This window comes from Trichosurus vulpecula, chromosome 5, assembly GCF_011100635.1.
Source record: "Trichosurus vulpecula isolate mTriVul1 chromosome 5, mTriVul1.pri, whole genome shotgun sequence".
In the NCBI taxonomy this organism is placed as follows: domain Eukaryota; kingdom Metazoa; phylum Chordata; class Mammalia; order Diprotodontia; family Phalangeridae; genus Trichosurus; species Trichosurus vulpecula.
In genome coordinates this window covers 205,825,671-205,853,383 of record NC_050577.1, presented here as the reverse complement: position 1 = coordinate 205,853,383, position 27,713 = coordinate 205,825,671, and the positions used below count along the sequence as shown (strand labels likewise).

At 38.8% G+C, this 27,713-nt stretch overlaps 1 protein-coding gene across 1 annotated transcript in view; it reads left to right on the top strand.

The window, feature by feature from the left end:
- Positions 1-9,347: 9,347 nt before the first annotated feature.
- ADA2 (adenosine deaminase 2) overlaps positions 9,348-27,713 on the top strand; it is a 49,618-nt gene continuing 31,252 nt past the window's right edge. The window contains exons 1-4 of the mRNA XM_036758627.1: positions 9,348-9,400; positions 11,997-12,317; positions 15,445-15,670; positions 16,555-16,765. Coding sequence (XP_036614522.1) covers positions 12,005-12,317; positions 15,445-15,670; positions 16,555-16,765 — 750 coding nt within the window. The 5' untranslated portion in view covers positions 9,348-9,400; positions 11,997-12,004. The remainder of the gene's footprint in view (positions 9,401-11,996; positions 12,318-15,444; positions 15,671-16,554; positions 16,766-27,713) is intronic.

Here is a 27,713-nt window from a genome sequence, read left to right as displayed (position 1 = left end):
GGCATTCCACTAAGCCTAAGAGAAAGAGTTCAGTATTCAGCTGGGGCCAATTATGTCCCCCCCAAAAGTTACTTGAGACCTAGACTAATAAACCATAAATTGTCCACTATGGGAGGAAACTGAGAAGCTTTGAGATCCAGCCCCTAGGGAAATCACCATTACAGAGGAGGGAGTCAGAAAGTGAGCAATAGTGGAAAATAAGGGAGGGGGGCAGGGCACATGAAATTACCAACGATCTCAGGAAGAAAAAAACTCAAAGAGCTAGAACATAAACAGATAAACCAAAAGGGAAAACAGCAACAGCAGAAGGAAATAAAGCCTCCAGATCTAGCAAATAAGTTAGGGCATCTGTGAATAAATATTGCAAAATAAAGGAGAACAACCCAACAACTTAATGAGACAGAGAGCCCTGTGTTCCCTGTGGAGAACACAGAACTACAACACACTGTTCCTGAGTGGTTTAAAAGTGAAATCAGGGGGCTGCTAGGTGGCGCAGTGAGTAGAGCACCGGCACTGGAGTCAGGAGGACCTGAGTTCAGATCCAACCTCAGACACTTGACACAATTACTAGCTGTGTGACTTTGGGCAAGTTACTTAACCCTAATTGCCCTGTCTTTACTCTCAAAAAAAAAAGCAATATGAGAATTATGAGAGCAAAATTTATGGCCTACATAGCAAAAATAATGGGCAGAATAGAAAAACTGGAATCTGTGATAGCAAAAGTCACCAATGAAATGGAAGAGAGAATAATAGTTTGGAATGCAAATACACAGAAGTGAAGGGCAATCTAGAAGAAGAAAAAAAAATAACATTAAAAGAAAATATGTTCCCTCTCCAAGAAAAACATACTAATCTTAGAGATAGAGTGTGTAGAGACAACCTAAGGATCATAGGTCTCCCAGAAGAATATAACAAGACAAAAAACCCTGAATACCATAATAAGAGTACAATAAGAATAATAAGAAATGATGCAAGGGAATTTCTCAGAATTTCTAAACACAGATAATGAAATACCAATGGAAATAATTTATAGATTGCCTCCAGAAAAAAGCCAAAGGCCTCTAACTTCAAGACACATAATGGTTAAATTTTATAAGTCAATTTAGAGACAAGTTCTGCTAGTGATCAGGAGATCTTCACGTATAAAGGAAATAAAATTTAAATAACACAAGACTATTCTGCATCATATATGAAAAAGGTGGATGTTTGATGACAAACAGGAGTTTGAAACATTCTTAGAAAGAAAAACAAACCTGAAGAGATTATTTGCTTCTCAGACACACCAGGCAACAGAAATGCAGCAGCACTGTACAAATGCAGCAGCTAAGGACCCCCACAACAAAAGAGAGACCACAGAGAGACCATTAAGAGACTTCTTTCTAAATACACAAGGAGACAGTGTTGAAGATGGAAATGCCTACAGGTGAATTAATTTTGGGGGGGAAGGGAGGGAATATATTACAAAATGTACATGAAAGAGGGGAGGAAAGAAGGATAGAGGAGAGTGTGTGATATGCTCAGGTCAAATTGAAGGCTATCAATGAGTGGAAGTTGAGCCCTGTGGTCTCAAGAAGAGAAGAGCCTACAGGGGGATGAGTGAGGAGGTGGGAGTAAAGATAGAAAAGGATCAGGGGAAGGAGCGAGGCCTAGCTTTGGTGGTGAGAGGAGGTTCCACTGATAAATGTTCATGTGGCTGACCAAAGATTTTCTTTGAAAGGATATGGGGACTTGTGCTGGGTGTGATCTGGGGGATTTGGTGCTTGAAAAATCTGCTCGTGCTAAATCTGGAAGGAGAGTTGGAACTCCTGTGGGGAACTGACACCTTGAGGAATGGAAGAGTATGGACTGACTCATGGAGGAGATTTTGAAGCAAATGGAGAAAATAAAGGTAACAAGAGAAGGATATAGATCAGGGATGGGTTACATAAGCAACATGATGGGGAGAAGGAACTATTTGTTAATATCCTGAGAACCATTTGTTAATATCCTTTGACCTTTTATTTACTGAGGAATAGGTATTAGTCTTCTATATAGCTATTGTTTATTAAACTTTTAAACACAAATATGATATTTTTGTCGTTCAGTCATGTCTGACTCTGTGATCCCATTTGGGGTTTTCTTGACAAAGACACTGGAGTGGTCTGCCATTCCTTCTCCAGTTCATTTTACAGATGAGGAGCTGAGGTAAACAGGGTTAAGTGACTTGCACAGGGTCACATAGCCAGCAAATGTCTGGGGCCCGATTTAAACTCATGAAGATAAGTCTTCTGGATTCCAAGCCCAGTGCACTATCCACTGTACCATCTAGCTGCCCAATTGTTTACATACCTTAGATACCAAGCCCTTATCAGAGAAATTTGATACAAAGGTTCTTTTGACCACTTCCCTTTTTATCCTAGATGCATATTTTCTGTGCAGAAAAAAAGTTGTTTTCAAACTCCCTCTTCTGCTGTAAACACAGTATAATGTTAATGTTCCTTCAGTTACTTTAGTCTTTAAGATTTAAAGTTGCTAAAGTCTACTCCCCTTCCCAATGATCCAGTTTTCTTGTTTTTTGTTCCACCTTTCTCTTTTCTCTTTCACTTAATCCTGTACTTTAGTTTTTAAATTTCGTATTTTTTGTTCCCCTTTCCAAAAAGATGTCTCTCACTCTCTTTCTTATCCATCTTCCCTTTATGTTTACTAGTACTACTACTATCAACTAGCACTCAACTAGCACTGTGCTTCACAATTTACAAATTTACAATTTTTAATTGCTTTACAATTATTATCTCATTTGAAACTCACAACATCATAGGAGGTAGGTGTATAATTATCCCCATTTTACAGTTAAGGAAACTGAGGAAAACAGTTTAAGTAGACTTGCCTAGGGTCACACAGTTAGTATTTATCTGAGTCCAGATTTTAATTTAATCAACAGTATTTCTATGTAATAATAACAGAAGAAGAAGGGGAACTCCTATCCCAAATAACTATAAAATGCATAAAATATTTGGGGACCAACCTCCCAAAGCACATAGAAGACTTCTATTGATTCAATTACAAAATGCTCCTTAAAGAAATAAACAACTTTAATAGCTAAAGGAATGTTCAATGTTCATGGCTAGGCTGTGTCAATATAATAAAAATAATAATACTACTAAAGTTAATAGTTTTACATAGTTGTATATAGTTTTTATATCTGTTATATTTATACATGTATTTATATATAGTTTTATAGTTAATACAGTTTTAATGCTATATAAATCAGATTACCAAGGAATACTTCATAGAACTTGATGAAATAATAACAGAATCTACTTAGGAAAACAGAAGATCTAGACTATAAAGGGAAATGATAAAAAGAAGTAGGAACACAGGAGGATAGTACTTCCAGACCTTGAACTATAGATATATTTTTTTGAGGGAGGAAGGCAAGACAATTGGAGTTAAGTGACTTGCCCAAGGTCTCACAGCTAGTAAGTGTCAAGTGTCCGAGGCCGGATTTGAACTCAGGTCCTTCTGACTCCAGGGCAAATGCTCTATTCACTGTGCCACCTAGCTGCCCCCTCAAACTATATTAGAAAGCAGCAGTCATCAAAACATTTGGTATTGGTTGAAAAATAGATCAATGGAACAGACATAATATATAAAATATATAATACATATTATATGTTATATTATTACATTGTATTAAGTATGTAAATGCTATATTTCTTTATTGATTTCCCAACTACAGGTTGTCAATTAAAATAAACTTGAATTTGTTTATCCAATCAATGCCTTTATTTACCTGAAATTGTTCTATGATCATTTCAGTGCAGGAGATATAACAATACTTCTGTCATTCTGATGTCCTCTCTGGAGTCTGTCCTCCAAACTCCTTGAAGACAACTGCAAATGTCTCCAGTATTTAGCATTTTGCTGGCCCTGTGCAGCATTAAGGAGGGATTTGTCTTGTGATGCTGACTTCCTTTTCCTTGAAACTGAGTCTTTCCTTTCAATTACTAGTTCCCTCCCTCTCAAACTGCCTTATGCTTAACTACTTTATATTTATATTTATTCTTATTATATTATACTGTGTGTATGTATATATATATATATATGTTCTTGTTGACTTCTCATTAGAATGTAAACTTGTTAATAGGGTTTATTTCTCATTCATTATTTTTGTATTCCCAACACCTTGTACAGTGAATGGAATGGAATCGAATAAACATTTATTAAGCACTTCTATATGCTAGACACTGTGCTAAGAATTTGGTAAATATTATCTCATTTGCTCATTTGATTGTTGATTAATTGAGAGCACCATAGATCATAGCAACCTTTTTGGATTTTGGCTTATCTTGATGTAAGAAATGGGAGGAGGAGTTTTGTTTCCACAGAACTAAAGGTGTGCTTCCCTGCTCTCCCCCACCCCAGCTTTAGCAGAGACCAGGCCTCAAGGTTGGTCAGGTGAGAGGTCAGAGGCTTGTAGGCATGTGCATACTTTTTGAGAAGGCAGTCTGGGGAATTAGAGAGGCCAAACCCACTTGAACCTGTTCAAGCTTATCTAGGGTCTGGTCTTGGTCAAGAATCCAGGGCTACTGATTTGCATCATTTGCATATGTTAAAGAGGGAAAGTAGGGGAAGTAAAAGAATATAGTTTAATCCTAAACTAAGACAAGGAAAATCTAATTAACTTCACTTTTGCTTCTGTATCTTATTATCCTATTTATATAAACTGTATAAACTAGGAAAACTATGTAAAAAATAAAGATTGTAAACTAACCATAACTCTAGCAGGAGTGGAGGGAATGGTTACCCCTGCTCCTGCAGCTGTATTGGTGTGAGTGTTCCTGTGAGCACTACACCCGCTCTCCTGGGGAGTGTAATAAAATTCCTTCCTCTGCCCACTCTGGTCCTGAGTTCTTTGGGTATGAATGGGCAAATCACATGGGTTTTCCTAAGGTCAAGTGAAGGGAAGCAACAGGCAGCGGAAGTTTGCCAGGCTTACTCCTGGATCTTGTCTTGGGGTGTCCTGTGATCCCCACTGCGGTGTTAAGAGGGCTACCACTCTGGATTCCTTTGGGGAACCCTGTGGTCTGCATGGCCTTCTTAAGGGGACATCACATGGGACTTTCGGCCCTGTCTCGTGTCCTGTGGTCCTGTACAGCCTTCCCTAGGGATTATCACAGGGTTCTTCTTCAGGACTTTGGCCCTGCCTAGGAAGTCCAGTGATCCCCAAAACCACGTTTCTCACATTGAGAAGCATTCAGAATAAATTCCTAACCCAATTCTGTTCCCCATCCATCCTCTCAACCCCAACCCCCGAGACAATTTCAGGTTATAAAATTTCCATTTTTGTTTTACTAGCCCAATCTAACATTTACATGGAAAGTCCTAGTGATTTAATGACTGTGAGTTTTAAAGGTAGTCCTACAAGATGTTCACAGTTGATTTACATATCAATGTTTGCCTGAAAGAAACTTCTCCAGGAATTTCCCCTAGGTTTGTTTCTGCATATCAAAAGCTTTAGTCATTACTTCTTTTTCCTTGCTTGAAAGCGGGAAACTGAAAAATACATTTTGTATTCTTCAACTACTTCTAGTTTAGCTGCTTAAAAGATTTTGGGGCCAAACTCCAATTTTCTTTGATTTATTATAAATTATGCCTGAACTTTTGTTTGAAAAGAAAGTTTTATTGATAGTTTTTGTTTTTATGTCATGTTAATTTCAGATTATATTTCTCTTCCTTCCCTATGCTTTGAGTCTTTACTTATACGAAATTTTTTTTAAAAAGATCAGCAAAACCAACTTAAATAGATCCATTTGACAGCATATTCAACATTTTGTAACATAGCCTACCTTCTACTCAACCCAGGAAGAATGGACAACACATTACAAAAAATACACAGAGATGGCTTAAAAGGAAATTCAGAAGGAGACATAGAGAAATAGGACAATTTTGTTACCGTTGTGTTAAATTTAATATACACTTAAAAAACCCTATTGTAATAGTAGTTTAGAGTTTCACATACAAACTTCTTGCTTGTGTTTGTATATTGAAATACTCATATTTGTTTATTTTTGTGAGTTCATAATAGAATTATTTCTTTTATGTTACGTTATAAACTTATGTTTATAACAACTTTATGTTATGTAAGAAAGAATTTTTAAAATGCTACTTAGAGGCTCTTTCTTTGTTTTTTTTTGGGGGGGGGAACCCAATAATTCTTATATTGTTATTCTAAACTCTATCTTGTAGTTCCACTAGTCTTTACTTATAAATTTTACAAGGGTTTTCCCTGAGTTGTCCTTAGTTCTTGTTTTGCTGAATGTTCAACAACTCCTGCCAATTTATCTTCTAGTTTAAGAAGTTTACATTCATTTGATTTGATTCAAATCCCCTTCTCCCCATGCTTCTAGCTGTTCACTTTTTATCATTATTTAGGTTTATTTATTATTTGGGTTTAATTTTTCTCATGATAGGGCTCTTAGTAGAAACAAATCCATCTCTCCAGTGTGGAGCCATAAACCCTAAACTCTGCTATTATTCCTGAATGGAGTGTGTTTGCTCTACTCCCTTTGGCTCCATTCACCATCTCTACAATGTTCTGAACCAAAGCGTCCCTTTCCTGCCACCCCTTCCCTTAGTGTGTCACCTCCTTTATTAGAACATAAACTTCTTGAGGACTTTGGTCCTAAAGGACTTTGCTTTTGTTTTTGTACCCCCGGGCTTGGTATATGGTAAAAGTTTACTAAATGTTTTCCCATTTACTCATTATTTATGCATTGATTCATTCATTGATTATTGTCTGATCAAACAGCCATGCTTAATCTTCATTCCAGTGATCTTTCATTGTGAGGCAACTGATGGCTCCATGGATGGAGTAGTTAGCCTAGAGTCAGGTGGAACTGAGTTCAAATCCAATCTCAGACACTTACTAGCTGTGTGATCCTGCAAAGTTACTCATCCTCTGTTTGCCTTAATTTTTTCAACTGTAAAATAGTGTAATAAGAATACCTACCTCATGGGGTTGTTGTGAGGATTAAATGAGATATTTGTAAAAAGCACTTAGTAGGTACTAAACTTAGTAGGTGCCTGGCACACAGTAGGTACTACTAGATGTTTATTCCCTTCCTTTTCCATCTCCTATGCTAAGGAAATCATTGGCTTAAGTCTGATCCTGATGCTGCTGCTGCTCCAGCTGCTCCAGCCCTTCTGGAAACTTTCAGTGCTCACAAGGTCGCTCCCTAAAGGAAAGATAACATAAAAAAGAGAGAGGAAGGCAGTCAGGGACTGCACAGATAGTTGAGTTGACAGTCTGGGTGGGGAGTATCAGCCCCTGGGGGCATTGTGTAGAAAAGGACTGTCCTCTATCCCTGATGGAATTCTATATTCTTACTTGGAGGACTGAATCCAAAAGGCCCACCAGCCAGAACTTGTCTCTTCTTCTATCAGGTATACCCCACATCATTAGTTCTTCTGCCTTGGCAACCAATTAGGAGACTCTCAGCTGATAAGTTACATCTAGCAAGAATGTTCCCTACAATGCCCTAATGTCCCCAACAATGGTTGACCACAATGGTGACTATACATGGTATAGAGAGGGGTGGAGGGAGAAGGGCCCTATTAAATTTAATAATTTTATGTTGATATTTTGTTTTACATCACCTACAATTTCCACCAATAGCCTTCCTTTATGATAGTCCCCCAGACTCATAACCTAGATATCGTCTTCTACTCCCTACTATCTCTCATCTCCCAAAATTGAATCTGTAGTCAAGGACTCTCGATTTCACCTTTGCAATATCTCTTGAAGATACCCTTTCTCTCCTCTGATTCTGTAACCACATGGTATAAGCCCTCACCATTTCCTCATCACCATCCGGACTGTTGTAATATCCTGCTGATGGGTCTGCCTCCCTCAAGTCTCTCCCTACTCTAATCCATCCTCTATTCAGCCACCAAAGTGATTTTCCTGAAGCATAAGTCTGACCACGTCAGGGGTGAGCTGTTGGTGTCTACTTAGTTTCTGCCAAACTGCTCTCCAGTTTTGCCAGCAGTTTTTGTCAGAGAGTGAGTCCTTGTCCCAAAACCTTGGATCTTCGGGTTTATCAAATGCTAGATTACTACAGTCACTTTCTCCTGTGTATTGTGTACCTAATCTATTCCACTGATCCGCCACTCTATTTCCTAGCCACTATCAGTTGGTTTTGGTGATTATTACTTTGTAAAACAGTTTGAGATCTGGTATGGCTAAGCCACCTTCCTTCAAGTTTTTTTTTTTTGATTCCCTTGATACTCTTGAACTTTTGTTCTTCCAGTTGAATTTTATTATTATTTTTTTCTAGCTCTATAAAATAAATTTTGGTAGTTTTATTGGCACGGCACTGTATAATTTAGGTAGAATTGTCATTTTTATTACATCGACACAGACTTCCCATCAGCAATTGATATTTTTCCATTTGTTTAGATCTGACTATTTGTATGAAAAGCACTTTGTAATTGTGCTCATCTAGTCCATATTTAAAGTCATTTCCCTTTCCCCTGCAACAGATTATTATGGGAGTAGAGTAAGGTGAAAGTGGAGCTGTGTCTTGGCAGGTAGACTCCCAAGTATTTTATATTGTTTATAGTTATTTTAAATGGAACTTCTCTATCTCTTGCTGCTGGACTTTGTGAGTAACATATAGAAATGCTTAGGATTTATATGGGTTTATTTTATTTCCTGCAATTTTTCTAAAGTTGTTAATTATTTCAACTAGTTGATTCTCTAGGATTCTCCAAGTATCCCATTGATCATGGTTCTTTTTAATTGTCATACTTAAATCCCTAGGCCTAGGCTGAGAAAATTCAATTCACTTAAAAAAATTATTTAGCATTTACTATGTATAGAGCACTGGTACTAGGTACTAGGAAAGTGGCAAAGTTTAAATGAAATATACAGTAGCATTTAAAAGAGACAGCCTCCATCTGTTAGTTTCACTTCATCTTCCTTTTTTTTTTTTTAAAAAAAAAGATTAAATAAAATTGAAGACCTTTCTTCCATTTTCATTTTATCATATCTACTCTGTAACCCAGAGTAATTTTTTGGATAGTAAAGTGTTTACCAGAAGGACGGTGGACTTGTTAGTAAGCACCCTGTTCCTATTTTCTGGACCTCATAAGTTTGGAGCCTTATTGTTCTATCACTTAATTCTAACTGTCTTGGAATTAGACTCAGCCACTTTTGGTTTCCAGAGACCTTTGCCTCAACTCTGCTTCATCCACCGCTCTTTGAAGGCATCTGTATTCGAAGTGAAACTGAGTGTCCTGGGTGAAGTGAAACTTCCCCACAGGAAGTAAAAGGAGCTGGTGAATTCACTTTGTTTCTGTTGAAGCAGCTGTTTGGGGGAGCAAGCTTGCAGTCTGCATTTTCTGGAGCTGCCTTGAGGTAACTGAGGTTCTGTGGGACTGGGTTCTGAGAACTATTGGTTTAACAAGAGCTAGTTAGAGCATGTAAGAAAATCTTTTTCAGTGGGGTATCTGGAGTTTGTATATTACAATCTCTGCCTCCAGGGACTTGTCAAGACAAGGACCTATGTAGCATAAGGGTTTGAGTGACACAGACATAGGTGATTAGTTCTTTTTTTGAGTGTTTGTTTTAAAAAGTTTCATATTTAAAGTCATTTCCCTCTCCTTCAGCACAAATTATTATGTGAGCAGAGTAAAGTGAAAAGGGAGCTACGTGATGGTAGGCAGTTTACCACTGTGTCCTCACACAGTAGGCAGAAAATGCTATGATGTTAGGTTACTGAGCAGAAAGAACTTCGTGGGGATGCTGCTGTATTTCTAGGGTGGGGCAGCCAGGGATTGTTGGCATCCTGTGTAATATCACCAGGAGAAGCAGGCATAAGGCACCAAATGAGCATAGGGGACCTAAGAAAAAGTAGATCTGGAGCCTGGGGACTCCTGTCTTCTTCTATCTCTCCTGAAGACTCCTGGTCAAACACCTAAATAGCTTTTAGTATCCTTCTAACACTGGATTTGTTGACATTCTAAGCCTAACTTCAATATACCTTCTCACCCCTTCCTTTCCTATTTTTGTTGTTTCTTTAAAACTTCCATTACATTCATCATTAGGGTTATTGTTTTCATTCTTTATAACTCATCACCACCCTAAGTGAAAGGCTTACCCTCCACCTGCAGTTTCGTAGTTTATTTCATTGTTATTGTCTTGTACCTTCTCTGCCCATCACACCCTTAGCTAATTACTTACAGGCCCTAGGGCTAATATTTCAATACTTCATCATCAACAAATATTTATTTGGTGCTCTAGGGGGACCACCACTTAATTGGGCAAGTAGTAAGAATTTTAATATTGCAGCATGTTAATTTAAAATTTAAGGTTTGTGATGTGTTTTCCTCTCAGCAACTCTGAGAGGTAGGTGCGAATATTGTCGTTCTAATTTAAAAGGCGAGCAAACTAAATCTAAGAACTTAAATAATTTGTCTATGGTCATATACCTCCTGAATAAGACACAAACATGAAAATATAGATAGCAATACTTTATACTGACAGCATTTAACATGATATATTAAATAGGTGTTAAATATATATGTAACACTAATTATTGTAACCATCACTTCCTGAAGGTTGGGTGTGTTACATTTCACCCCTTCCCCAGGGTTGTCTGGAATTTTAAGGTTCTTGGGAATATCTAAGATGTCTGCAAATGACTTCAGCCCCAACCGTGATGTTCCACCAAATGTAGGAGGGTCCTCTGCACCCTACTTGTATTTAGCCACTAATTCATTAACTTCTGCAAAGGAATATTTACTTTAAAAGGCGTAATCACAAATATACAAACTTATTCCCAGAACATGTAGGGCCTAATCTACCCTCTCCCACATACTACCTTAGTTTCTGGGGAGGGGAAGCAGATTAGTTTCACAATTGTTTCAGTTTCTATAGAGCACAGTTCCAGTCCAAAACCTGGCTTGGGCTTAAGTCCCAGGAACTCTGGTTTTTCATGGCTTCCCTGCTGGGCTGGATGGATTCCCAGGTAGAATTTTGGCTGTAAGATCACCATGGCTCAAACTCCTGGATCTGGTGGGGATTGCCTTATGCACCTTAAATTGAGAAGGACAAAAGAAACAGAATGGAGACTCCAGACCCATTTCTTAGAACTGAGGTAAAAGAGAGAGGAAGAGAAAGATATCTCCACCCCCACCCAACCATGGTTCAGTTCAGGCCTCTTGCTTTGGGGAAACTGTGATCTTTACCTTCTGGATGCAACAGGAAAGAGTGTGTAGGAAAAAAAAGAGAGACTGTCTCCATGTGGCAGTCTTTAAAGACTCAGCCCTTTTTTGCTATGTAGCAAATTGAAGGAGACCACTCTCATCCATGTGGTCGGAGAATGCAGGATGCAGGGTACCTTCATATTAGGGAATCTGGGCACGCTCCCAGACCCATTACATATAGTAATTGATGGATTGATTACGGAACCTGAACCTCAGAAGAATAAAATGATTCACCTAAGGTGGGAGGTTAAGAAAATTAAAGCCCTGAGTTTTAGCAACATGATGTAGTGGGAAAAACTCTGGAATAGAAGCCAGAAACCCTGGGTTCTGGTTCTGGCTTTACCACTTACTAACTGACCATAGGGAAATATGACCTTGGGGAAGTCACTTCACCTTTTTGACCCTTTTTCTTCATCTGTAAAATGGGGATTAATTATATCTGCCCTTCTTCACAAAGTTGTCACAAGGATCAAATGAAATGATTAACAAAACACTTCAAAAGCTACAAAGTGCTATGCATATACAACATTATGATTGTAGAGTCCAATGAACCGGATGACTGTTCTCAAATATTCCACCATCCCTTTAGTTGTTCCTTTTGATTCTTCAATCTAATTTAACTGCACTCCCTCAGCTATTTCATTTTCAGTTGATCCAGTTTCTTACTTCTTGAATCACCAAGCTGGTTTCCAATAATTTGATTTGTCCACAATGGGTATTCACCCAAATCCTTCTTCTTTTTCTAGGTGTCCCCATGCTGCTGACTGGCCAGACTAAATGGTCAGCCCTGCTGCTGGCCATAGTGGTCTCTTCCCTCTGCTTAGCCCTTCCCTTAGATGATGAGCGCAAAGCTCTTATAAGGAAAGAAGAAATGTTGCAAATTGGTGGGAAGCTGTTGTTAACAGAACAAGAAGAACTGGCCAATAAGAAACTAATGGACCTCAAAAATTCAGAGATTACACAGGCAATGAAGAAAAGTCAATTTCCGCCTAGTATGCACTTCTTCCAGGCCAAGAAGCTCATTGAAGAAAGTAAAATATTTCATGTCTTAAAGAAGATGCCAAAAGGTAGGGGCCTTTACCTAGGGGTAGGGTGAACTTATCTGGGTGTTAAGCTCATGAAGAGGTGGGAAAACCAATTATCTGGGGAACCTGAAATTAAAACTATTGCTTTGGAACTCATTTTCCCGTTACCAGTTCTTCTGAATGGAAAAGAATAGGGACATAATTTTATTTTTCTTGGGTTTTTTTTAGTGCTTTTTTCTTTTGCAACATGGCTAATATGGAAATATGTTTTTCATGCCTTCACATGTATATTTTTTTTTTTTGCTTTTTGGCAGGGCAAATTGGGGTTAAGTGACTTGCCCATGGTCACACAGCTAGTACATGTGTCAAGTGTCTGAGGCCGGATTTGAACTCAGGTCCTCCTGACTCCAGGGCCGGTGCTCTACTCACTGCACCACCTAGCTGCCCCTCACATGTATATTTGATATCACATTGCTTGCCTTCTCAATGGATGAGGGAAGGGTGAGAAAAGGGAGAGAATTTAGAACTCAGAATATTCAGTAAAGAATGCGAAAAATTTTTTACATATCATTAGGAAATATTTATTGAAATAAAAACAAAAAAAGGAAAAGGATAGGACACAATGGGGAGCTATGCCACTAAATTGCCCTGTTCCCCATATTTTTGCCTATAAAACTGAAAAAGGCAGGCTGAGGATGGTGATCAGTATTGCTTCACAGGAAGCCCAAAGCCCTGCCTTTAAGAAGACTCCACTGACCAATGCTGTTGGAGCCTCAGAAGTATGAGGCTCCAGCTGAGATCTTTGGACCCGGATGAACTTCCAGGATAAAATGGGCTGGAAAAACGTCTGGCATTAACAAAATACTTCAAAAGCTATAAAGTGCTGTGTATATACAACATTATGATTGTGGAGCCCAGCGAGTTGGATGACTGTTCTCAAATATTCCACTATCCCTTTAGTTGTTCTTTTTGATTCTTCAGTCTAATTTAATTGCACTCCCTTAGCTATTTCATTTTCATTTGATCCTGTTTCATACCTCCTAAATCACCAGGTTGGTTTCCAGGGACAGACTGTCACTATCATTCCTTTCTTATCTCAGGAAAATATTCCCCAAAGGCAGGTGTCTCTGTGGAGCCATTCTATCACTGAAGCCCTATACATGAGTGATGAGGAAGTCACCTTAGGAAGTGTCACTCTGAGAGCTGGAGCAAAGGGAGCTGTGGCCATAATTCAATGATCTGGGGCTTCCCAAAACACAGGAGAGATGCTCCAAAGCTCAGCTTGGCCAGTTTCTTGGAAAGCAAGTATACCTCACTGTCATTCCTTCCTACACTGGACAAAGTAGGTTTTAGGAGACTCTAGAGAGGAAAAAAAAAAAAACCCAGAGCTTTGAGAGATTAGTTAAGTAAAGATCTGTGTGTAGGGTGTGTTCAGGCAGGACTGGTACCTCTGGTGTGATGGCTGCTCAGCCCTTCTCAGGGCTGCTTTCTACCTTTGGTGTCCACCTGTTTCAACCTGTGGCTCCAAGAAGCTGTGGCATTGGCAGCGGCCACACCCTGGTAAACTGTTTCGGCAGACGGGCTGAACCAGGTTGAGGGTAACCAAGGGGTCTTAAACCCATTGGTGAGTTAGTGGGGTGTCTACCCCAAGCATGCGAAGACTTCACCTGGTGGAATGGGCAGATGAGAACAATTTGTTCCAATGGCCATGAAGGCAGCTGAAGCAGGCACTGTGGAGTACTTAGAGCTTGGTTAGACATCGAAGACACCAAGGTCATCCACTGCATCTTGAGCCATCACCAGTTGTCTTGATTTTGTCCTGCCACTGGACTGTGATGACTCTGGAGGAGAGAGTGAGGCCAATGACTTCATACAACTGTACCTCACTTAAATCCAATTTATGCACAAATCAAAAGACATCATGTATACCATTTTACCATTATACCTATCTTAAAGTCCTGTGGTGACAGGCAAGTGACAAAGCAGCAGGTGTGGATGTACTGGGAGCTGTAGTCACAATCTTGCACACAGGCAGCCCAGGCCATAGGGTCGTTTCTCACTGGAAGCAGCAGTGAGATTCAGCAGCCCCTGGGTGTCTGAGCAGCCTTTTAAGGATCATACTGCTCACTTCCTGGTGTGAGGAAGGGGCTAGAAAAGGTGCCCTAAAAATTGTCTGCTTACCCAACCCTGGCCTGATTACCTTGGCAGGCAGGGAATCCCACTCCGCAGTCAAAACACAAAGAAATGTACAAAAATGTCTACAAAGATGATTCCACTCACCATTGGTACATGGAATGTGCACATGCTTATCGATAACACAAGATCCAATAGAACTGAAAGTTGAACAGCTCTTGTTGCAAAAGGACTCAGTAGGCATCCCATCCAAACAGCAGCCCTCAGTGAAACAAGGCTGGCAAATGAAGGCCTGCTTACTGAAGTCGGAGCTGGATGCACATTTTTCTGGAGTGGCTGCAGTGAAGGGGAGCGCTGTGAAGTTGGCATAGGTTTTGCAATCAAAACTAATCCAGTAATTGATTGTGTGACATGGGAGACACTGTCACAGGACTGCTCAGCATGGTGTTCCCACATCAGAGAAGGTGCTGTGCCCTATGAACAATGCAGAATTGAAACAGCTCAAAGGCAACGCAAGATGCACAAGTTTGGAGTATCCACCCCAAATGTTCACATGGACTATTTGTGCCCGACCTGTGTTTGAGCATCCAAGCTCGTATTAGTCTGATCAACCACAGTCAGACACATTGAATCTGGACTCAAGCATAGTGATGTCATTTTGGTCCTCTTCGAGAACAAAGGACGACAACCAATCTAGAGTTAAATCCAGAAATTTCCATTAAGGTTTGGATCCAAGAAATTTGGCCAGGGTGGGAATTTCCATGCATGAGTAACACAATCATCTACTCTCTACTTAGGTGAGATATTACTTATGGCAGGGGTGGGGAACCTGCAGCCTCAAGGCCACATATGGCCCTCTAGTTCCTCAAGTGTGACTCTTTGAATCCAAACTCCACAGAACAAATCCTCATAATAAAAGGATTTGTTCTGTAAAACTTTGACTCAGTCAAAAGGCTGCACCCAAGGACCTAGAAAGCCATAGTTTCCCCACTCCTGACCTCTGGCCTCTAATCTGTAGTTTTGTTTTCCTTCTTAGGAGCTGCTTTACACCTCCATGACTTTGGCATCCTGAGTGTTGACTGGTTGGTGAGGAATGTTACCTACAGACCCCACTGCCATCTCTGTTTCACTCCATGTGGCAACCTGAAGTTCAGATTTGCTGACCCTGCCCCTCCAACCCCAAAGCCAGAAGACTGCTCTGAGTGGATTTTGCTAGCGAAGTATAGGAGGCAGCTGCAAAATGTCACTGAGTTTGACCACAGGTGAGTTGTTTGACATTTACAGAGCTTTAAGGTTTACAAAGTGAGGTAAACACAACAAGAGGTATTACTGTGCATATTTTGTAGATAAAGAAATTGAGACTCAAAAAGACAGATCTGCTGAATGTTTCATAGCTAGTAAGAATCTAAGGTGGAATGCCTCCCAGCTTTAGCGCTCAGTTTAGTTAGCTAGTCAAAAAACATTCATTGAGGGCCTAGTGTGTAGAGAACATGGTACATCTAATGTATCTTGCTTCGAGCAATTTCCCTGCATGAAAACCTGCAATATCAATCTCTTCTAGTGAATTTAAAACATGATTTGAAAATCAAAATAAAATAGTAGTCATTGGGCTGGAAATAGAATACAATCTGATTTACTATAAATAAGATAATTTTTCAGGAAGATTTTACAGCATAAAGTGAGTTATCCATATTTGTCTTGTGAGAGGATACGAAAGAAATTCTTTCAGTCTTAAGGTACTTATAACATATCATATTTTCACAAACCTTCTATAGAACATCATAATGCAACTCTCCATTAGAGTCAAAATAACTTGAACAAAATGCTTAAGTCCTGAGAGGATGTGAAATGAGAAAGAATAGAGTATAAGAACCCAAATTTCTCTCCTTGGAGGGAAACCTCTGCTTCTTTTGATCTGAGTCTTTCAGACATTTCTGAGAATTCTGGGAAATAAGTTCCTAGGAAGGGAAACCATGACTCCTCCCTCACTCATCTCTGCCTCCCCCTTACGGAAAGATAGAGTCCTCTGGGCCCATGCAAGAGACATGTAGGTATGGATCTGACATCGCACAATTTCACAAAGAAATTCACAGGCCTCCTTCCCTGAAGCTCCTCCCTGGCATGACTCCCTTTTGCTTCGTGACAGTTTGCTGAAAAACTTCACACTGGTGTTGGAGAACCCTGAGATAGCATACTCAGATCAAGCCGTCATTTGGGCAAGGTTTGAAAACATCTTCAATGCCATCAATGGCCTTGTCCATTATGCGCCAGTGTTTAGAGAGTACTTCGCTAGAGGTCTGGAGGAGTTCTATGAGGACAATGTGCAGTACTTGGAGCTAAGAGCCACGCTGTATCCGGTAAGTCTGCCACCTTCCTCCTAGTTCTCATCCCTCTCCTCATTTGCTCCTTCTACATGCTAGGTTCTCAAGTTTCTCCTTGGAACCTTTGTTGGCTCCTTGTTCTGCTTCCTAAACTTAAGAATTGGGTGAAGGACTCTTGAATCTAACTTCTAGGTCCAGCAAAACCCCACATCAGGCAAAATTGTGAAATAAATGAAATTTCTCTTCATTGTTGTACTTCTCCTTTCAGGGCCACTTTCTTCCTTAGTGACTTCTCCTTCCTGCTGCTTGGTCCTAGAGCCCTCTTACAGTTTCTTGCTGCCCAGAGTCTTTCCCTGGGAGCCTGGACAAGTCTCATGCTTTCCTTGCTGTCAGAGGTAGATTTCTACTGTTCTTGCTTTGGGCCATGAAATGTGTTAGGTGACAACTACATAATCTGATGAACTAATTTGTATCAACATGTTAACGGATCCTGATGAATCCCAGGAAACATTTATATTTTTACATAGACCTTCTGGAGGATTAGTATCTTAATCCTATTTGTAATTTGATATGGAACCGGTATCTGAGGACACATGGGGGTGAGGAAAAGATGGGCATTAAAAACCAGACTTCGAATAGGGTAAGGGTAATTATTGCTTAGAATGGAAGTGGCAAACCTTATTTAAGAACCATACTCCCTGGAAATTAGAATAGGCCATAGAGAAATCAATAATTGCATGAAAAAATAAGAAATACATTTTTAAAAGATTGAAAAGGAAAACAGAGGAAAATATAAGGTATATAGTAGCAGAAACAACTGAAGTGGAATACATGTCAAGGAGAAATAACATAAGAATCAATGGGCTACCTAAAAATTATGACCAAAGAAAAAATCTAGGCATCATATTTCACAAAATTATAAGTGAAAACTGCCCAGATCTCTTAGTGGTGGTGGTGTTGCTCACTCGTTTCAGTCATATCAACTCTCTGTGATTTCATTTCGGGGTTTCTTGGCAAAGATCCTGGAGTGGTTTGCCATTTCCTTCTCCAGCACATTTTACAGATGAAGAACTGAGGCAAACAGGGTTAAGTGACTTGCCCAGGGTCACACAGCCAGCAAGTATCTGAGGACATATTTTTAACTCAGGAAGATTAATCTTCCTGACTCCAGGCCTGACACTCTAACAACTGTAGCACCTATCTACCCCTAACTTCTGTTAGTACCAGAAGTCGAAATGAAAATAGAAAGGATCCATTGGTTGCCTCCTGTAAAATTCTAAAATGAAAACTCCCAGGAATGTCATGGTCAAACTACAGAGCTTTGGGGTCAAAGAAAAATAAAGTACTTCAAGTATACAAACAGAGAAGGTTCAAGTACTAAGGAGCCATAGTGAAGATCACACAAGACTTTGAAGATTCCACTAAAAGAAGAGATCTTAGAATACAGATCTTAGAATTCCAAAAGGCAAAGGATAAGTTTTTCTTTACAACTTATCCTATAACTTATCCTACATAGTCCTACAGGGGATAATGAGTCTTTAATGAAATAGAAGAGTTCCAAACATTCCAGTTATTAAAATATCAGAGCTGAGGAGAAACTTTGAGATGCAAACATGGGAGGAAAGTGAAAACTAGGAAGGTTAGTTCATTTGAACACTTGGAATGGGTTATAGGATGATGAAGTACTTACATTTTAATGGGGGGGGGAGAGGAGAAAGAAGTGTCCCTTTAGAACCCTAATGTCTTCAAGGGTCACAGAAGGTCACAAACAGGATAAAAAGTTGGCCTGAGGGAATTTGTATGAAGTGAAAATTTTCAGTCATTGCAGTTTCTTTAATTTTTCCCTCTTCAGGTTTTAGCAGGTCCTTAATTTTAGCTGTTATTTTATCCACACTGGGTTTAGGGATGAAGTTATTTCTTAGAATTGCTCTGCATTAGTTTGCATTTATTGGTTGTTGTCCTTCATTCTTGAAGAGGACTAAAATGACATCACTATGCTAGATTCAAGTTTCAATGTGTCCAACTGTGGCTGATTAGACCAATGGGAGCTCAGAATGTTCTACCATAGGTTGGGCACAAATAGTCCAGGTGAACATTTGGGGTCGATTCTCTGAATTTGCGCGTCCTGTGTTTCCTTTGAGATGTTTCAATTCTGATTTGCTCATAGGGCACAGCACCTTCTCCAATGTGGGCACATCATGCTTAAGCCCTAGTCTACACCTGCTAAGTATGTTTCCAGTTTTGTTTTGGCATATTAGTGACACATAATGAGACAATATTTAATTTATACTACCATTTAATCTACACTAATTATTTGCCCACTTTAGTTTTCATTGTCATCCTCAATGAGACATTTCCAGCTCATGAGGTATTGGTATTTCTTTTTTTTTTAATTTTTAAATTCATTTTGAACTTAAATACAAAAAGACATACAAAAAAGAACATTTCCATGTATACGGTGCAACATAAAAAGAGAATTCAATATAAAACCATGAATTTCCATTTCACACTGTTTACTTTTTTTTTAAACTATGTAATAAATACTACGCATCATTTTCAAAGCTACCCTGGAGGTTGGGACAGAGCACTCTCTACTCTGGAAGCAGAGTCATACCTTGACAAATAGCTCAAAAGTCAAGTAATTGCCTGGGAAAATGAGCAGACAGCATAAAAGGACTCAGACTATAGAATCTTACTTTGCTGACAAAGAAGATCAAAACATACAGCCAGAAGAAGACAACAAATTCAAAGATCCTACATTAAAAGCCTCCAAGAAAAATATGAATTGGTCGCAGGCCATGAAAGAGCTCAAAAAGGATTTTGAAAATCAAATAAGAGAGGTAGAGAAAAAATTGGGAAGAGAAATGAGAGGGATGCAAGAAAATAATAAAAAACAAGTCAACAGCTTGCTAAAGGAGACCTAAAAAAATACTGAAGAAAACAACACCTTAAAAAACAGACTAGGCCAAATGGCAAAAGAGGTCCAAAAAGCCAACGAGGAAAAGAATGCCTTAAAAAGAAGATTTGGTCAAATAAAAAAGAAGTACAAAAGCTCACTGAAGAAAATAATTCCTTAAAAATTAGAATGGAGCAAATGGAAGCTAATGACATTATGAGAAATCAAGGAATTATAAAACCAAACCAAAAGAATGAAAAAATAGAAGACAATGTGAAATATCTCATTGTAAAAACAACTGACCTAGAAAATAGATCCAGGAGAGATAATTTTAAAATTATTGGACTACCTGAAAGTCATGATCAAAAAAAGAGCCTAGACATCATCTTTCAAAAAATTATCAAGGAAAACTGCCCTAATATTCTAGAACCAGAGAATAAAATAGAAATTAAAAGACTCCATTGATCACCTCTTGAAAAAGATCCCAAAAGGAAAACTCCTAGGAATATTGTAGCCAGATTGCAGAGCTCCCAGGTCAAGGAGTAAATACTGCAAGAAGCCAGAAAGAAACAATTCAAGTATTGTGGAAACACAATCAGGATAACACAAGATCTAGAAGCTTCTACACTAAGGGATTGGAGGGCCTGGAATATGATATTCCAGAGGTCAAAGGAACTAGGATTAAAACCAAGAATTATCTACCCAGGGGAAAAATGGATTTTCAATGAAATAGAGGACTTTCAAGCATTCTTGATGAAAAGACCAGAGCTGAATAGAAAATTTGACTTTCAAATACAAGAATCAAGAGAAGCATGGAAAGCATGGAAAGGTAAACAGAAAAGAGAAATCATAAGGGACTTTTTAAACTGTTTACATTCCTACATGGAAAGATGATACGTGTAATTCATGAGACCTTTCTCAGTATTAGGATAGTTGAAGGGAATACACACACACACACACACACACACACACACACATATATATAGACAGAGGGCACAGGGTGAGTTGAATATGAATATTACCATCTATGGGCTCAGATGTCTGGCAGCAGCTGCTGCCATTGCTGCTACTCATTCAGTCACTCCCAAGGCTTACTCTTGATTTGCTGTGGCCAGGACTGTGCTCCTGTGGCCTGCACTAGACTGCACTCCACTCTCACCCAGGTACAACAGACCTTTCCTGTTGACCTTTAAGTTCTCTTTGGCATCTGTGGACTGAAAGGTCTAGAAACTGCTGCTGCTGCCAGTGATTCAGTTGCCCTGAGGCCCGTTCCTGGTTTGCTGGGGCCGGATCTGCACTTGGTGTGTCCTGTGCCGGACTGCACTCCTCTCTTACCTTGGAGGCCCTTTCCTGCAGACCTTCCAAGTTGTCTTGGAAATTTGTTTCACTCCATCTTCCTGTGGGTTCTGCTGCTCTAGAATTTGTTTAGAGCCATTTTAAAAGGTATTTGAAGGGGTTTGTGGGAGAGCTCAGGGGAATCCCTGCCTTTACTCTGCCATCTTGGCTCCACCCCGTTGTGCTTCCTTCTAAGTTTTCTTTTGTTTTCTGCTATGCACTTTTTATTGTTTTTTCCTTCTTCCCTCCCCACTCTGCCTTAGAGAAGGCTACCATTAGACAGAAATATGTGTATATCTATATATTTATCTTTTTCTGTAGGTGGATAGTATCTTTCTTCATAGATCCTTTGTAGTTCTTTTGAGTATTTATGATACTCAAAATGAATTAGTTGCTCAAGATTGTTCTTATGAAAATATTTCTGTTACTCTGTACAATGTTCTCTTAGTTTTGCTCATTTCACTTTTCTTTATTTCATGTGAGTCTTTCCATGTTTTTCTAAAATCAACCAGCTTGTCATTTCTTATAATATAGTCAATTATATACCACAAATTGTTTAGCCATTCCCCAGTTGAAGGGCATACCCTCAATTTCTGGCTCTTTCCCATCAGAACTAGAGAGTTGCTATAAATATTTTAGAGCACATAAGTTCTTTTCCTTTTTCCCTAAATCACCTTGCATTTTTTCATATGACTATATATAGTTTTGATTTCTTCATCATAAAACTGCCTGTTCATATCCTTTGACCACAGTATTAGTATTTCTAATGTACCTTCTTCATGTGTATCTTATCTTCTTGTGTTACCAGAACACAAAGGGGCTATGGTTATCTGTCACAAATTTTGAGGAGAGCTAACTTGAAACCCTATGTCTCATCATCTATTTTTTTTGAGTCGTATCACACTCATGAGGGGAACTAACTTAATCAGACATGTATCCAAAGCCCAATTCCCTCATGTTTCGGGGTTCCTGCCAGGCCTTCACAGACACCACAGTGGTCTCAGTCCCTGCTCTGTGTTACCCTTTCTTGTTGCATTCCCTCTTTGTCATTTCTCATCTCTCACAGCATGGATAATGGTTTGGTCTTTGATGGCGTTGTTGTTATTATTGTTAATTTTTTAAGATACTGCAGCCGTGTTGATAGGGGGCCTACATTCAAGTCTCAGCAACTGCTCCACCCTGCTTGATCACTTTGGGCAAGTCTTTGGACTGCTTGATGCTCCAGCTGACTCTCTACAGCTTTAAGTTGTTGAGAAGGTATCAATCTATAGGTTTAGAAGGTATTTCCTCATTGAATTTTCCCTATACCAATGAAATTACTGGTTTGGTATAAAATATTAGTAATAACAATGATAATCAATATTTATTTAAGGTTGTAGAGTGTTTTACCTACTTTATCTCATGTAATCCTTACAACATTCCCTAGTTTTTTGGGTCTGGACCTGTGATTTCCTCCCCGAAAGCTCTCTCTTTTAACAAATATTTTTAAAGCAAAAGAAGAGAAAAATCAGCAAACTGATCTATCTATCTAGTATGAAAGTAGTGCAGGGATGGGGTGTCTTTTCATATCTCCTCTTTGGATTCATGCTTGTTCTTTACAATTTTGCAATATTTATATTTGATTGTGGGTATGTGTATTTCTGTTTACATTGTTGTAGTCATGTATATTTTTTTTTGGCTCTGTTTACTTCACTCTGCATCAATTTATGTAGATCTTTCCATGCTTCTCTATATTCATTACATTCATCATTTCTTACAGGACAGTAATATTCCATTACATTAATGTACCATTATCAACAGGCATCTCTTTCATTTCCAGTTCTTTGCTATGATAAAAAGTGCTGCTATAAATATTTTGATGTACAACTAAGTCCCAATTAGTGCAAATAATGAATTCTATGAAGTGGTCCCATTATTGAAATTTGTACTTTTTAAAGTTATAATCATGTGTAAAATGTGGTAATTTTTCTAGCCTGATGGAAATATGTGATGAAAAAGTTTAAATTAAATTTTAAAAATCTTTTTATTAACATAATACAATAGAAAACATTAAGAATAAATGTAGTTTTGATTCATTTATTTAAAAAATAATAGAGCAATTATAATTTTTAAAATGTAAAAGTTATCGGATATTATACTTGAAGATAAACCTACACTGATAATATGAATATGATATGGTTATTGTCAATTAAAACATTTTAGGAAGGTAGACTGAGCTGTCTTCTCTTTCTTAAAATCATCATACATATGATGGCATGTGCAGAGATCTTTATTCACATCTTAATGAATTTGCATGCTTACATTCTCACACAGTGAGCCAAGTATAGTTGGATAAGCTGGGGTATTACCTAAAATCAGTAATGCTTTAAAAGCTATATTGTTGTCCTTATAATATTTTTCAACAGCTGGGCTAAAATAACTTGAAAATCACCGGCGCTTTCTTATGTGATCACCAAAACCCAAGAAGCAACTGATGCCTCTTAGAGCATGAGGATTTCAAGAGTGATGAACAAGCATTGGTTTTAATTTTAAAATTCTTTATTACCTCCCAAGAAAAGTGTTAGGCTTTCCTTAGACACTTTAAACCCTGGTTGAGTTTTTTCTTCCTTAGGAATGGACAGCATCTTTTCCCAGAATAAGCCTATTTCATCCACATTAAAAATTTGTTGATGAATGCATCCACTTTTTTAGAATATTTTCTTCAAAACATCAGGATATTTAGCTGCTGCACCCTCAATCTACACTGACTTTCTCTGCAGTAATTTTATCATTATGCCATTGAACTCAATTTTTAAAGCAATTGAACCAAACAAGGCTTGCAATAAAAATTTATTTACTATGTACTTCATTTCCATTTTTTTTCTTTCTCTTAAACTCAAAGCTTTTATCTGAATGGGTTGCTCAGCTAAGATCAATGCATTTTTTTTTTATAGCAAATGTCATACTGATAAAAAGACACTCTGTTTCTGTCATTGTAACATGGTGGTTCCTCGTTGTTTTTAAACCACAAAAAGCCAATGTAACTTTGTCTTTTTCTTTTACTTTACCTATGTTTTATATTCCATACTGAAGATTCACTTCTTGTTCCATTTTGATCATATTTTTTGTGGTTCAATTACGTCAAATTTTCATTCTAATATAATTACAAGCCTCTTCTTTTTGTACTGGCACTTTTCCATCTGAAGTATTCTTGTTTTTGTCCATTTTGTTAAGGGCTCTTAATTTCTTTTTTTAGCCCAGCTGTTGGTAATATGGGCGCATTATATCCACATGTCAATGATAGGCAATGGCAGACTGACAAAGTAGTGGTATGTTAAAACCCTCAACTAGCTTATCCGTGTCACGTTAATTGAATTTTGGCTAACATTAAATGTGCCCTGGTTTTATTTTATGATTTTTACTACATTTGATTTCCCATTACTAGAACTCATATTAATTGTGACCTAGCTGTGTATGGGAACTTTCTTTTAATCAATTGCTTTCTTGGGATATAATCCTAGTAGTGGAATTTCTATATCAAAAGTGTTAACATTTTAGTCACTTTATTTGCCAAATTGCTTTCCATTATGATTGTACTCATTAGTGTACTTATCTATCTATAGCACCTCCAAATGTTCTTTTCTTTTGCCACCTTTGCCAATTTGCAAGGTGTGAGGCAAAACTCTAGTGTTATTTTGGTATACATTTCTCATATTATTAGTGATTTGGAGCAATCCTTTTTTCTTATTTGTTTATAGCATTCATTTAAAAAATTTTTTTTGAGTTCCAAATTCTCTACCCCTTGCCCCTCCCTCCTCCATTGAGAAGGCAAGCAATATGTCACTTATTCATGTGAAGTTATGGAAAACATATTTTCATATTAGCCATGTTATTAAAAAACCCAATAAAATCAAAAAACATAAAGAAAGTAAAAAAAGTATGCTTCAGTCTGCACTCAGGGTTCATCAGTTCTCATTCTGGAGGTGGATAGCATTTTTTATCATGGGTTCTATGGAATTGTCTTGGATCTGTGTCTTGATCAGAGTAGCTAAATCTTTCACAGGTGATCATCCTTACAATATTGCTGTAACTGTGTACAATGCTCTTGTTCTGCTTCCTTCACTGTGCATCAGTTCATGTAAATCTTTCCAGGTTTTTCTGAAGTCTGCCTGCTCATCATTTCTTATAGCACAATAGTATTCCATCACAATCATATACCACAATTTGTTCAGTCATTCCCCAGTTGATGGACATCCCCTCAATTTCCAACTCTTTGCCACCATAAAAGAGCTGCTATATACATTTTTGTACGTATAGGTCATTTTCCTTTTTCTTTGATCTCTTTGAGATACAGACCTAGAAATGCTATTTCTGTGTCAAAGAGTATGCACAGTTTTATAGTCTGTTGGGCATAGTACCGAATTGTCCTCCAGAATGGTTGAACTACTTCATAACTCCACCAACAGTGCATTAGTGTCCCTATTTTTCCATGGAGCAGTCTTTTAAATGATAGCTAATTGTGACCACTCATCTATTGGGGAAACCTAGCTCTCTTGAATCCCAGGCCAGTAATTTGATGTTGGCTTGGCAATGCCAATATGATTGGAGTGGTCATTTCAGCTAGCCAAGTGGAATTTTCAATTTTATATCTGAGTTCAGAAGAAAAATGGGCAATGGAAACTTCTTATTCCATCATAACATTTATGTAATGCTTTAAGATTTGCCAAGCATTTTCATCAACAGCAACCCTGTAAATTAGAGAGCAGAAATATTCCCATTTTATGGATGAGAAACAGGCTTATAGTGGTAAGGTAGTAAATAGTGTTGGAGGCTAAATTTAAAACTAGGTCTTAGACTCCCGATATGCCTCTCTGAAACTGTAACCCCTAAGACTCTAGCCATTAAAAGGCATACTCCTTGTGAGACATGGTTTTGGAGATCACTGGACCTCCCCAAATTGTGAGAAAATGCAGCTTTGGGGATCACTGGACTTCCTAGGCAGGGCCAAAGTCCTGAGGAAGAACCCTGTGATAATCCCTAGGGAAGGCTGTACAGACCACAGGACTCCCAGAGGAGGACCAAGTGGCAGCCCCCTTAATCTGTGGGGATCACAGGGCCTCCTAGGGGTCAGACCCTACGAGGACCCAAGTGATAGCCCCTTTAGAACGGTGGTAAGATCACAAGGCTCCCAAGTAAGTCCAGGACAAGCTTTCCTACCCATTGCTTCTCTTCACTTGACCTTAGGAAGATCCATGTGATTTGCCCATTCTCACCCAAAAAGCTCAAGACCAGAGTAGGCAGAGGAAGGCATTTTATTATGCTCCTCGAGAGAGCGGGTGTAGTGCTCACTGGAACACTCATACCAATACAGCTGCAGGAGCAGGGGTAACCATTCCCTCCACTCCTGCTAGAGTTATGGTTAGTTTACAATCTTTATTTTTTACATAGTTTTCCTAGGTTATACAGTTTATACAGGTAGGATAGTAAGGATACAGAAGCAAAGGTGAAGTTAATTAGATTTTCCTTGTCTTAGTTTAGGATTAAACTATATTCTTTTACTTCCCCTACTTTCCCTCTTTAACATATGCAGATTATGCAAATCAGTAGGCCTGGATTCTTGACCAAGACCAGACCCTACATAAGCTCGAACTGGTTCAAGAGGGTTTGACCTCTCTAATTCCCCAGACTGCCTTCTCAAAAATGCACATGCCTGCAAGCCTCTGACCTCTCACCTGACCAACCTTGAGGCCTGGTTTCTGCTAAAGTTGGGGTGGGGGGGGGAAGTACACCTTTAGTTCTGTGGAAACAAAACTCCTCCTCCCATTTCTTACACTCCTTATGACTCCAGACTTTCTCATTGTATTTTCTTAGACTTTTTATCACTATCTCCTCATTTCTCACCTGGTTGCACTACTTTGGAACTTCTCTGAGTGACTTCTTCACCAGGCCCCAAGAACCTCATTGTTGGAATAACTTCATCTTATAAGATCTCATCAACCTTGGTATTCTACCTCATCACTACCCTCTGCCTCTCTGAAAAGTGGGGCCATGAACAACAAACCTCCATTTAAGTAGAGGGCTCAGCTCAGACATTTCATTTCTCACCTGACTGGACTACTTTGGGATTTCTCTGATTGACTTTTCCACCATGTCCTCTAGCTGGGCACCTTTGCATCTTTCTCCCCTCCTTCTTTCAACTTTCTATTGTGTTTTATCTTCCCCCATTCGATTGTAAGCTCATTGAGGGCAGGAACTATTTTTTTGCTCCCCACTTTTGTATCCCCAGCATTTAGCACAGCGCCTGGCACATAGCAGCTGCTTAATAAATATTGATTGATTGATTGCGAACTTGGAGGGCCCTCTCCAGTCAGACATCAAAGATCTTGTAAGAATGGTTTAGTTTTTCATAGTCCTCCACAGAGAAATCTGATATCTAGCTCAGATTTTGCTGGGTAGGAAGGTAGGGGGAGTAGAGGGGAAGATTTTCGGGGAATTGAGAAAAGATAAGACCTTTCTGGCTACAGTTGCCTCGGTGGAGTAGGTAGCTTTTGTTCCTGGGCTTTAGTAACACAATAGGAGGCAGAGTTGCAAAGGGAAGTTTCATCAACATCTGTTGGGGCCTTTAATTGCCCTCACTAGTCAGGAAAGGAGTCCGTGTTTTAATTGTAAATGCATCGTTAGTTCTCTTCCGGAGCTTTGGGCACAGACATTGCTAAGGATCTTTGTGAGGGGCCAGACCCTGAACCAATGACCAAATCCTAAGATATCCAGATT